At 30.5% G+C, this 12,484-nt stretch overlaps 1 protein-coding gene across 1 annotated transcript; it reads right to left on the reverse strand.

Annotated features, from left to right (window-relative positions):
* Nucleotides 1-5,173: 5,173 nt before the first annotated feature.
* LOC105623969 lies at nucleotides 5,174-5,713 on the reverse strand. Its single transcript, XM_012205342.1, has one exon. The coding sequence runs from the start codon at nucleotides 5,711-5,713 to the stop codon at nucleotides 5,174-5,176; it is 540 nt and encodes a 179-aa protein (XP_012060732.1).
* Between the last annotated feature and the right edge of the window lie 6,771 nt (nucleotides 5,714-12,484).

Below are 12,484 nucleotides of genomic sequence, written 5' to 3' on the forward strand. Positions count from 1 at the left end.
AATACATTGAATAATATGTAATACTAAACACATTAAGAAGAACACAATAACAATTAATATATTAATATAAAATTTCATTTTTGTTTTTGAAAATTTTCTAATTCTAATTCAGCTATGTCTGCTCGTGCTCTTATTTCTCTATATTTTTCTCTTTCGACTTTAATTTTTTTTTCATAGAGTAGTTTTTCCAAATCTGTTGTATAATTCTTTCTTTTTTCTATATTTGGCTTCATTTTGTACAAGTTTTCTTTGAAAATTTTCATATGTTTGCCTGGATAATTCTTTCTTCCGCGGATCCATTTTTTTTTGGTTTACAACAAATTCAATTTTATCTATTTATAATCAGAAAAATAAATTAATATTAATAATAACGAGAGATATAAAGTAAAATTATAATACTATGTTCTTCCTCGTATTTCTTGCACATACTTCTTGAATTTTTTCCGAATGTACATCTTTTATTTCCAATATTATATCGTTAGCTGTAATATAACAATAGAAAATTTTTAATAATTAAAATGTAATAATTAAGAATTATTTATTTATTTATTTATTTAATAATAATTAGAATAATAGTTAAATATTATAGTTAAATATTATTAGTTAAATATTATTTATTTATTTATATTATTTATTTATTTATTTATTTATTTATTTATTTATTTATTTATTTATTTATTTATTTATTTATTTATTTACTTACTAACGTAATTGTATATTTATATTATTAATTAATTAATTTTCTGTACATATATTGTTACGTTTATTATCAGTATTATCGGAATCATTTACAGATGGAATTTCGTATATGAGATGAGGGTTTATATTTTCAATTAGAGATCTGCTATTGCTTTTCCTCTGCCCATTGCCATACGGTATTGATGCTCTTTTATTAATTCTTTGTCGCTGCTTTAAATTTGTCCATAAATGTTGCAGGCGTTTATCTGTGGCTTACGTGTACAGAAAATTAATTATTTATATAAAAATATACATATATATATACAAATATTAATATACAATTACATAATGAATAATAATAACCAAATAATAAGCTATAAATGAATAAAGAAAATTATAAATAAATAAATAATTTTAATAACGTAAATTTTTACTACTTTTTCATTAATGAGGGTGCTAGCATTAAAAGAAATCGATTTTTTCCATGCTTGCTTTCAACAGATATTGTTTTCTTATTTTCTATTACATTTTTATGCTCTAATATGCATTCCAAAAATTTTCTTTCAAATGAAGTGAAATTCTTTTTTTTTGTGAATAAATATAGTAAATAATAATGAGTAACTATATTAGTTTGTTCTATTTTTATATTATGTACATGTGTTAATTTATTGACGTGTTAGTAATTTAATTTCGGAAAGATTACTTTCAAACAAGTGAAAAATATAGCTTTAATCAATATCTTGTATCTCAAGACAAATTTCATGAGTAATCATTCCGCATCTCAAATGAATACAGTTTCAATTAATTTTTAATCAAGACATGACTATTGAATCGTTCGTATTTCAAGACATAAGATACATTCTGTATCTCGCCTTTTACTCTTGAAATGAGATTTGAGAAATGACTATAAATACGGGCCGTAGACTCCTTAAGGAATATTGTGCCAAATTTCAGTAAAATTCTAGTTATCCAAGATTTGTTTTCTATTTTTCATGATTTTTTCAAAAATGGATTCAATGCACGGAATCAAAACTGCACGTAATAAAAATGTTTTCTTTATTTATTTAAACAATTTTTAAAACACAACGATTTTTCAAAAAGAAACTGTCGTCGTAATTCTATTGTACGAAAGAATTATAAGTTGCACGTAAAATTTTTTACAAAGTATGGAATTTTTTTACTAAATATGAAATTTTAGCTGCATGCAAATTTTATACATTGCATAGATGTATTTAATACGCGACTACATTAATTTTTAAAAACAAAGTGCCAGATTTGATGTCGTTATACAATATTTGATATTTTTATATTGACAATTCAAACATTAATTTAAGCTCTTTTTGAAATGTCTCGCACATCGAGTTTAACTATGAATTTTCAAAAATAGCTAAAACATTTTTCAGGCGTTTCAACTTAATTTTTTTCAACAGCGCATTAAAAATGATGAAAAAAACTGCTGTTCTTTTAAAAAACCATGCAGACCTGTTACTCCTAACCTGTTACTCTTAACATTTAAGATCCTTGGTTATATTATCAGTAACAGTAATAAATGTTTAAATAACACCATATCAACAAAATATAAATTATCGAAGAATATATTTGATCCCAGATTTTGCAATAGTTAATGGCAGATTGTTTTCGAGCAGAGGTCATTTCGAAATGAAAGTCTAACATTAAAACGTTGAAGCTACAATAATTTTTGAACGAAAGAAGAATTTAAAGTTAACTATTATATTTATTATACTTACAAGAAAACCCAACCAAGTGAACCTCTCCGATTTGAATGAGTTTTTAGTATGTTGTATGGACAAAAATAGGAGATACGTATTTTTTATATTGAGTCGCACATTAAGAGGTTAGACTTAAGAATAGTAATTCTTAAGCGTGAATTATCGAAGAAGTAAAAAAGCTGTAGACTTCTATTTTGATATCTTATTCAAGTACACATTGAAGGTATAAAATATACAAAATGGAAGGAGAAAAATAATAATCTAACATCATTTAAAATAAAATATTATGAAAGATCAATTTTTTTCGCATCAATCATTAGTGTCAATGATTCCGCCGTATAATCGTATGAAACAAAAACAAAAAAAATATTACTGAAGTGTATTATATTTCTTAAGCATTGATCGATTATTCAAAATTTATTAAAATTTGACTGAAAAAAAATTCAAATAATCAAATGCCTAATGAGAGCCGAACACTGGATGCACATGTGATAAATTTATTTCATGACTATCATCAAAATATAAAGATAAAAGTTTCAATCTCAATTCGGATCCTTCTCAATATCGCTAATTAAAATTAAATTAACTTAGAGATTTTAAGATTTTAATCATACAACATATTAAATAAATTATGCAAATATGAATGTATCTTATGTTACAAGTATGATAAGATTTTGTTGTCCTAGCATTTTCATTATAATAGACGAATTAATTATGACAAAATATTAAATATCGCATTACAAACATAGGGGAATTCTTTGTAAGTTGGACACCCTTAGCATTTTTGCTCATAACTCAGATGAGAATTGTTGATATCAAGATACTAGATATCGTTGATATCAAGATACTGTCTGAAAGGTGAGATTAATAGCTACTATTGTAGACAAAAAAAATCATTGGGTTTAGTGGATTTTTTTTTATAGCCGATTCAAAAAAAGGCTCAAAAATGACCTCCTCAAATTTTTTAATGTAGGTTGGACACCCCCCAAAAAAATACTAAAAATGCACAAAAACTCAAGTAAAAACAATGTTTACAAAATTTATGAAATTTCTTCAATTTATTAATTGGTCTCAGATTTGAACATAAAAAAATGAAAATTTGAAAATAGGCTTTGAAGAGGAAAAATTAATAAAAATTGGATTGAAAATTTTAATGAAATGCCATCATATTAATATTAGTCCATATCGGAATCGCAATTTGGGCATGTGTAAACGCTATAACATATATCGGCACATTTTGCGTGAACGATTATATTGCATGTATGACACTTTATGGAGTTATTTTTGATGAGTTTGTTAGGCATTTTTTTTGAGCAAATCATCACCTAATCTAACTTAACCCTAACTTTGAAGTCAATTTGGAAAAAAATCACCGAAAATTTCATTAAAATGCAATAAAAACACTTTATTTCACTTAATAAGAATTCCGAACATCAAAAAATCATAAACAATTGCGTCGTATCGTAAAAAATGAAAAAAAATGGATGTCCAACCTACAAAGAAAAAAGTGTCCAATCTACAAAATTGTTGATGTTTAGAAGTTGAAAAAAAAAATTCAGTTCATGATTTCGAAATTCTCTTTACATTATGAAAATACATAAAAAATGGAGCACAGTACATATATTCACTTTAAATTTTCGATGAAAATTATTCAATTTATAACCTTAGTAAAAAATGGGAATCTTAATTTTCACTTTTTTTTCGATATTTTTTTCATAATTTGTTTGGCACAGAAATATGTGGCGCGTCTTTTCGCTCCAAAATCACATAAAAAGTAAAGTTTAGTATTCTATAGACGATGATAGTTTTGGTGTTTCCACTGCAAATATTCGAAATGTCAAGGGATGTCCAACTTACAAAGAACTCCCCTATGTAATAACTAATAGCTTTTTACGAAAAAAAAAAAATATTGGACATACATATTAAATCGCATAGATCATTACAATCCTTGAATTTGCCTTGTTATCAATATAATTATCAAATTAACTATGACAAATTATTAAACACCAAACATATTGAATAGATATATGTAATAAATAATTTAATAATTAAAAAAATAACTAATAAATTAAATTTACATGATGCAAGCACAAAACTCTAGATCGTTCATAAAAATTATCAATTCTGTTGTTCGTTTATATATGACGCAAATGAGACTAAGCAATATATAATGTTGACAACGTCAGTAAGAAAAGGGAATCTAGTACGATTATTAAAAAAACCTTCAAAATCCTAATAGTTATATATCTAATGTAGAAAAGATATTACTTTCTTATCTATCGGTAACTAAAATATTCATAAAGAATAATATACAATTGCTTTTCATTCATGCGAATAAGGACAATACGGTGATAACCATGAATAGAACGATTACATCGATAATATAGAATTATTGCTATCAGATACTGACATACGAGGGCTGTTTGATAAATACCCGTGTTAGGGAAGAAAACACTTTAAAAAAATTTTTTTTTTATTTCTCTACATAATCTCCTTTCAGCTCGATACATTTAGCTCAGCGATATTCCAACATTTTTATACCGTTTAAAAAATATGATTGGTCGAACTCCTTAAAATAGGCCTCTGTTTCGGCGATGACTTCCTCATTTGATGCAAAACACTTTCCGCCAAGCCATTTTTTCATGTTTGGAAATAAATAGAAATCGCAGGAGGCCAAATCTGAAGAATAGGGTGGATGAGACAACAATTCGTAGCGTAATTCGACCAGGTTTGCCATAGCAATTGCGGAATGAGCTGGTGCGTTATCATGAAAGAGCACTTTTTTTTTCGCTAAATGAGGCCGTTTTTTTCTTCAATTCAGCGTCGAATCGGTCCAATAAATCAGCATAGTACTGTCCCGTGATTGTCCTTCCCTTCTCCAAATAGTCGGTGAAAATGATGCCTCGCGAATCCCAAAAAACAGTGGCCATGATCTTTCCGGCCGATGGAACAGTTTTTGCCTTCTTTGAAGCAGATTCGCTGGATTTAGTCCACTGTTTAGATTGTTCTTTCATTTCTGGTGTGTAACGGTGGATCCATGTTTCATCAATAGTGACGAAACGCCGCAGAAACTTTTCCGGATTGCGCTTAAACATGTCCAAACAGTGCTTTGATGTTTTCATGCGATTCCGTTTTTGTTTTACTGTGAGCAAGCGCGGCATCCATTTCGCCGATAGCTTTTTCATGCCCAATGTTTCATGTAGAACATTTTGTATGCGTTCAGTTGAGATCTTTACAATGTTAGCAATCTCTCTGATCTTCACCCGGCGGTCTGCTAATACGATATCATGGATTTTGTTGACCATATCCTCCGTAGTTACGTCAATCGGACGACTTGGACGCTCTTCATTAAAAATGGATGTTCGGCCACGCTTAAATTCGTTGTATCAATATCTTATGATAGTCATCGAAGGTGCGTTGTCCTTATATACGGCATGCAACTTTTCTTTGATTTCTTCACACGTCTTCCCGTCCAAAAACAGGAAAAGGAATCGAATCACAGACCGATATTGCTCTTTCTCCATGATTGCAAACAAACACAAACTCGTCTATTTCCAATTGTTATAAAAACTAAACTAACTGATACAGCTGTCTGAAATTTTTACTTGCGTCGTTCAAAAAATGGCGTTACACGACGGTATACAGACTTTTAGTCAGAGGCGCCCTCAGTCGTCAAACACGGGTACTTATCAAACAGCTCTCGTATATATTAGGTGTACAACTTTGCTTCCGCCGAATTTTCCTATAGATGGTAAGTGGTAGTCGAAATAAATAGATCATAGACGTCATACAATAAACTTGGGCATCTGTCAACATAATCCCATAGAAACATTAGTCGATTTGTGTCTGCGTCATAAAGTTATTCTCGATTGAAAATGTCAGTTTACGAGCCAAATTCTCGTCATTTGCGGGAGGTTTTAATTTTTTGCTTCAATATGAAGAAATCTGCGGCTGAGGCTCATCGAATGCTCTCAAATACTTATGGTGAGGCCGCTATTAGTGAAAGAACGTGTCGTGAGTGGTTTTAACGCTTCAAGAATGGTGATTTTGACGTCGAAGACCGGCATAGCGGTGGAAGAGAGAAGGTTTTCGAAGATGCAGAATTGGAGGCATTACTTGAGCAAGACTCGTGTCAAAATCAATTGGCACGATCATTGGGACTCAACAAGCCATTTCAAAACGCCTCAAAGCGGAATGGGAATGATTTAGAAGCAAGAAAATTGGGTGCCGTACGAATTGAAGCCGAGAGATGTTGAACGGCGTTTGTTGCTTGTGAGTTGCTTGAAAGGCAAAGACGGAAGGGATTTCTGCATCGCATTGTGACTGGGGACTAAAAATGGGTTCATTACGATAATTCCAAGCGCAGAAAATCATGGGGAGTTCCCGGCCATGCTTCCACGTCGACGGCCAAACCGAATATTCACGGCTCCAAGGTAATGCTCTGTATTTGGTGGGACCAGCTCGGCGTAGTGAACTGTTAAAATCGACTGAAACAATCACAGGCGATCGGTATCGAACGCAATTGATACGTTTGAGCCGAGCATTGAAAGACAAACGGCCGCAATACAATGAGAGACACAATAAAGTGATTTTGCAGCATGACAATGCTCGACCCCATGTTGCGAAAGTGGTCAAGACATACTTGGAAACGTTGAAATGGGAAGTCCTACCTCACCCGCCGTATTCTCCAGACGTTGCTCCCTCTGACTATCACTTGTTTCGATCAATGGCACACGGCCTGGCCAATACTTTCGGTTTTATGAAGAAGTAAAAAATTGGATCGATTCGTGGATAGCCTCAAAAGATGACCAGTTTTTTCGACGCGGGATTCGTACGCTACCTGAAAGATGGGAGAAAGTAGTGGCCAGCGATGGACAATACTTTGAATCATAAATGTATAACCAATTTTTTACAATAAAGCCTCCTAAAGAATTTCGGAAAAAAAACGGCGGAAGCAAAGTTGTATACTTAATACGAGGATTAAGCGTAACTCAGTCAAATACGATCTCAGAGATGAAAAAGATGTTAATGAGATAGAAGTAAAACACGAATTTATTAATGAATCCGAATATAAAAAATTAATTTCGCTAAATCCCATTTTACCTAGAGCGTATGGATGCCCAAATATATATAAAATAAAAAATTCATTACGCATTATAATATCATCAATAGGTAGCCCGTTATATAACTTAGTCTTCTTCGGAGCTGGTTTACCCGGTTCTTTATTTTGATTGTTCCTTCGTCTCAGTGTGAAGTAATGGATCCATGTTTCGTCCACAGTAATGAATTGACGCAGAAATTTATCTGGATTATGTTGAAACATCTCCAAACATTGTTTTGAAATTGTCACATGATCGCGCTTATGGTCCATAGTGAACAAACGTGGTACCCATTTTGCCGATAGCTTTTTCATACTCAATTGTGCGTGCAAAGTTGAAATCTGTACCATGGGATATGCCTGTAGTCTCAACAAGCTCGCGCACTTTCACTCGTCGATCAGTCAAAACAATATCGTGGATTTTATCGATGATTTTTGGCATAGCAGCCTTAATTGGACGTCCCGAACGAGATGTTCACATATGGATGTACGACCACGTTTAAATTCATTCACCCAATTGTATACAATCGCAAACCCTGGTGCAGATGTGAACATTATCCAACTCGACTTTGATTTTTTTCGTCGTTAAATCTTTCATATGTAGATGTTTGATTCATTGTACGAAACTCATTTTTTTCCATTTTGCAAAAAATACAAAGATTGTTCGCTTTAATCGTCTACAGAAATCAAACCACGCAATGCGAATTCCGCTCAAAATTTGACAATAATCAGCTGAGAGATGATATCAAAAAGTAGTGTGACATGACACTGCGAATGCCCTCTGATAGATTTTCAAAGAACTTATTAACTTGCCCTCGTATTAGTTAAATCAACATCTCTAATGATGAAGTTCTTCTATCTTTGGACGTAGTGTCACTGTTTATAAATGTTTCGGTTGATTTGATAATAGAAGGTGTGAAGAAAAGATGAAATATGATGCGAGATATTATCAACATTTTCTTAAATGAATATATTATTGCTTTAAAATTAGTACTTAATTCCACGTTTTTCATTTTTAACGAAAAATTTTACAAACAGACATTTGGGGTATCAATAGGTTTCTCACCACTATCCTTCATAACAGCTGACATAGTTATGTGTAACTTAGAAACGCGTTCTCTTGCAATGTTACCGTGCTTCCTGCTTTTTATTTTAGATATTACATTAGCTATTATATCAAACATTGAAGAATTGTTAAATATTTTCAATAATTATCATTCACTAAATTTATCTTAGAAATGGGGGGAGATTCTCTTAATTTTTTGGATGTCACGCTTATTAAATGTAAGGATAATATAATAACATATGATTGATATCAGAAATCTATATCTACAGATCGATATTTGAATTTTTATTCGAGACATCCGTTAGTATATAAGGAAAGCATTATTTTGGAATTAATTGATAGAGTATTGCTCCTTTCCCACCCGAAGTTTCATCAAATAAATTTAGATAAAATCATCAGGATTTTGTTAAAAAAAATGGTTATCCATTACATTTAATTTTTATCATTATTATGAACAAAAGACTACATAAAAAGTTCAAATTGCTGAATGAAAAAGTTGATAATAATAAGAACAAAAATGCTGAAACCGAAAGTTGAAGATCTTTTTATGGTGCTTTATATTATATATATATATATATATATATCTGTTCAATTGATATTTAATAATTTGTCATAGCTAATCTGGTAATTATATTGATAACAAGGTAAATTCAAGGATTATAATGATCTATGCTGTTTAATATGTAAGTCCAATATTTTTTTTCGTAAAAAGCTATTAGTTATTACATATGTTTGTCTACTGCGATATTTAATATTTTGTCACAATTAATTCGTCTATTATAATGAAAATATGCTAGGACAACAAAATCTTAAGTACACCTGCAACATAAGATACATGTTTGCATCATTTAATATGCTTGTATGACTTAAGATCTCTAAGTTAATTTAATTTTAATCAATAATATTGAGAAGGATTCGAAGTAGAATTGAAACGTTTATTTTTATACTTTGATATTTTTATACTTTAATTGATTGATTCATGAAATAAATTTATGGAATAAATTTATCATGTGTATTCAGTGTTCAGTTCTCATTGGGTATTTGATTATTTGATTTATTCTTTGAAGCCTATTAAGTTATTATATTTTATTGAAAAAAACTGTTTTAACTTTTAGTTTGACTTTTGGCACAAATATTTTTACTTAATTTATTAATATCTTGTAAAATAATAATATTGTAAAAACTCTCGGTTAATGCTTACAGAATATTATAAGGATAATAAAAAAATCAACATTAAAGTCGTTAAATATATCTTGAGAAATATATCTTCAAATATATCTTCGAATATATCTTCGACACCGTTTTAAAACACAAGGTTTCAAGAAAAATGCATTTAAAGTTCTACAACATAATCTTTATGTCATACAGGGAAATTTTGTAAGCTTTGTAACTCAGAAATTAACTCGAATTTATACTTAAAACCTTACCTTTTGTTTTATATTGTACAGGTTTTAACTACTTTTTAAAGCAAAAAAATTTTTTCGATTTTTAAAAAATTTTACACCAGTCTAACCCCTAAGGAGATGAAATTCTACTTTGAAAAAAGTCGATTTTTTTCTTTCAGAATTGAATATCGTTGAAACTGTAAGAGATAGAAAAAAATTTTCAGAACGAAAATTGAATGGCATTAAGACTTTAGAACTACAATAAAAAAATTTTTTTTTTTAATATTCTTAAGGCTTTCCACAGATGCTTTCTATATGAAGATATTTCGTAGATTTTCTCCATATCCAGATCCATTCTTGAAATGTTTCGTGAATCTTACAATTCGTTCATCAGGGCGAGGAGTAGCCTGATACTGAGCTGTTCCTCCAGGCCGTTCCTTTTATATTATGCTGCTTGTTGGAATAATGATGGGAAGGGGGGAGAAGAGAATTGTGGGTGAGAAGAGAGAAATTGATCGGTCTTCAATAACCGGGAAAATGGTTTTCGATATTTTATTTATGTTGTCCATTATTTCTATTTAGATTATTAGAATGTTTTTCTATATGGTACTTTCTTGGAAATATGGGAGAATGGATAGAATTTTTTCGTCTGGTTGTGTGTCTGAGACCGTTGTCTTGTTTGCACGTTTGTTGATTATTTTGATTATGTTTTTTTTGTCGTCTTATATGTCAAAGAAACAGATCGAATTGGCAAGACATTAAATAAACATAATATCTGAACTACCAATCTCAAAAGATAGGATCACCCAAAAAGATAGGATAAATCTTAAGAAATCTTAAAGACCAAAGACTTCTACTCAGCTCCGTAGGAATATACAAAATACTTTGTTTCTGTGGCAAGTATACATTGGAAAAACCAGGAGAATAGTAATTTACGGATAAAAGAACACCAACATGATGTCAGGCTAAAACACGCTAGCAGTCGCCATTATCAGAACAGGACATCAAATATTATTAATTTGACAAAACCACAATACCCAACATTATTACATCATACTTTCCAAGAAAGAGAAGCCATAGAAATACAGTATAGAGAAGCCATAGAGATATAAAAACACCCTAGCAATCTAAATAGAGATAATGTCAAATAAATAAAATATGGAAGATCATTCTCCCGATTATAAAAGACTGACCAATTTCCCCCACCTCTCCCCCTCCCACATTCTCAATTCTCTTTTTCCCCCTCTCACCACTCCAACAAACAGCAGTAAAAAAAAACAGAAAAGGAACAGCTCAGAATCAAGCCTGCTCCTCTGATGAAGTGGATTGCAAGGTTCACGAAACGTTGACATTTCAAGAATGGATCTGGACATGGAGAAAACCTGCGAAATGCGTAAGTTTTATAATTTTTTTCTTTGTAAATAAATAATTCTTATTATAAATAATTTAAAAGAAAATATTTTTTATTATAGTTCTAAAGTACTCTTAATGTTCTTTAATTTTCATTCTGAAAATTTTTTCTATCGACGACATTCAATCTAAAAGGAAAAAATCGATTTTTTTAAAGAGAAGATTTAAAGAGAAGATTACCCCTTTAATGTGCGATTCAGCACGTATAAAAAAATATGTCTCATATTTTTGTTCATAGAACAACATTTTAAAAGTTCATTTAAATCGAAGAGGTTCACTTGGTTGTGTTCCCTTTTGTTGATATTATATAAACAACTATGACTTGGATGTAATTAAATTTGTTATTATGCTTGTAATGTTTACTTAAAAACGAATAAGCTGATTTTATTCTTTATACTATATTTATAGTTTATTCTTAGTCTACACGATATATACATTATCGTTTATAAATTTGGGACTTATGCGGTTAATAACTTATGCGATTCTTTGCATTTCACAAAAATTTAATTTTGAAAAGAAATTGTAGAGAAATTTCTAAAAATGCAATTTAAAGAGGAAAAATATAGTTTCAAACTGGCGTTTAAATTTTATCTCTATATGATATTTCATTCTTAAATTACATAAAATTCATATTCTTTCAATATTCTTATTATTCTTTTAAGTGCTTTACCTGATTGGAATACTTATAACATACTGGAAGGGCTATGATTGTCGATGACTCAACATCTGTCTGTCCTGAATGTCGCTGCATGCGTCGATTATTGTATATATGTAGTGTTACGAGTTATGCTCTCGCCTTAGAACATACATATGCATCTTCAAAGCTCATATAAATTATATAAATCACATGCAAGCGCACAGCAAACAAGGTTTCAGACAAGGATAAATAGAGATTGAATACTTTTATTACATTGAGAGATACTGATCTTTCCATTTGTATGTACACACACACACACACACACACACACACACACACACACACACACACACACACACACACACACACACACACACACACACACACACACACACACATACTACTACAGTGGTACGTAACGGTAAACGGTACCGGTATTAGTTTAAGTAAAGTAAAAGTTACGGTTTCGGTTTTACGGAA

Source organism: Atta cephalotes (assembly GCF_000143395.1).
Source record: "Atta cephalotes unplaced genomic scaffold scaffold00002, whole genome shotgun sequence".
NCBI classification, from domain to species: domain Eukaryota; kingdom Metazoa; phylum Arthropoda; class Insecta; order Hymenoptera; family Formicidae; genus Atta; species Atta cephalotes.

Coding starts and splice junctions, on each gene's coding strand:
- LOC105623969 (XM_012205342.1), bottom strand. CDS start 5,713: ATGGTCAACAAAATCCATGATATCGTATTAGCAGACCGCCGGGTGAAG.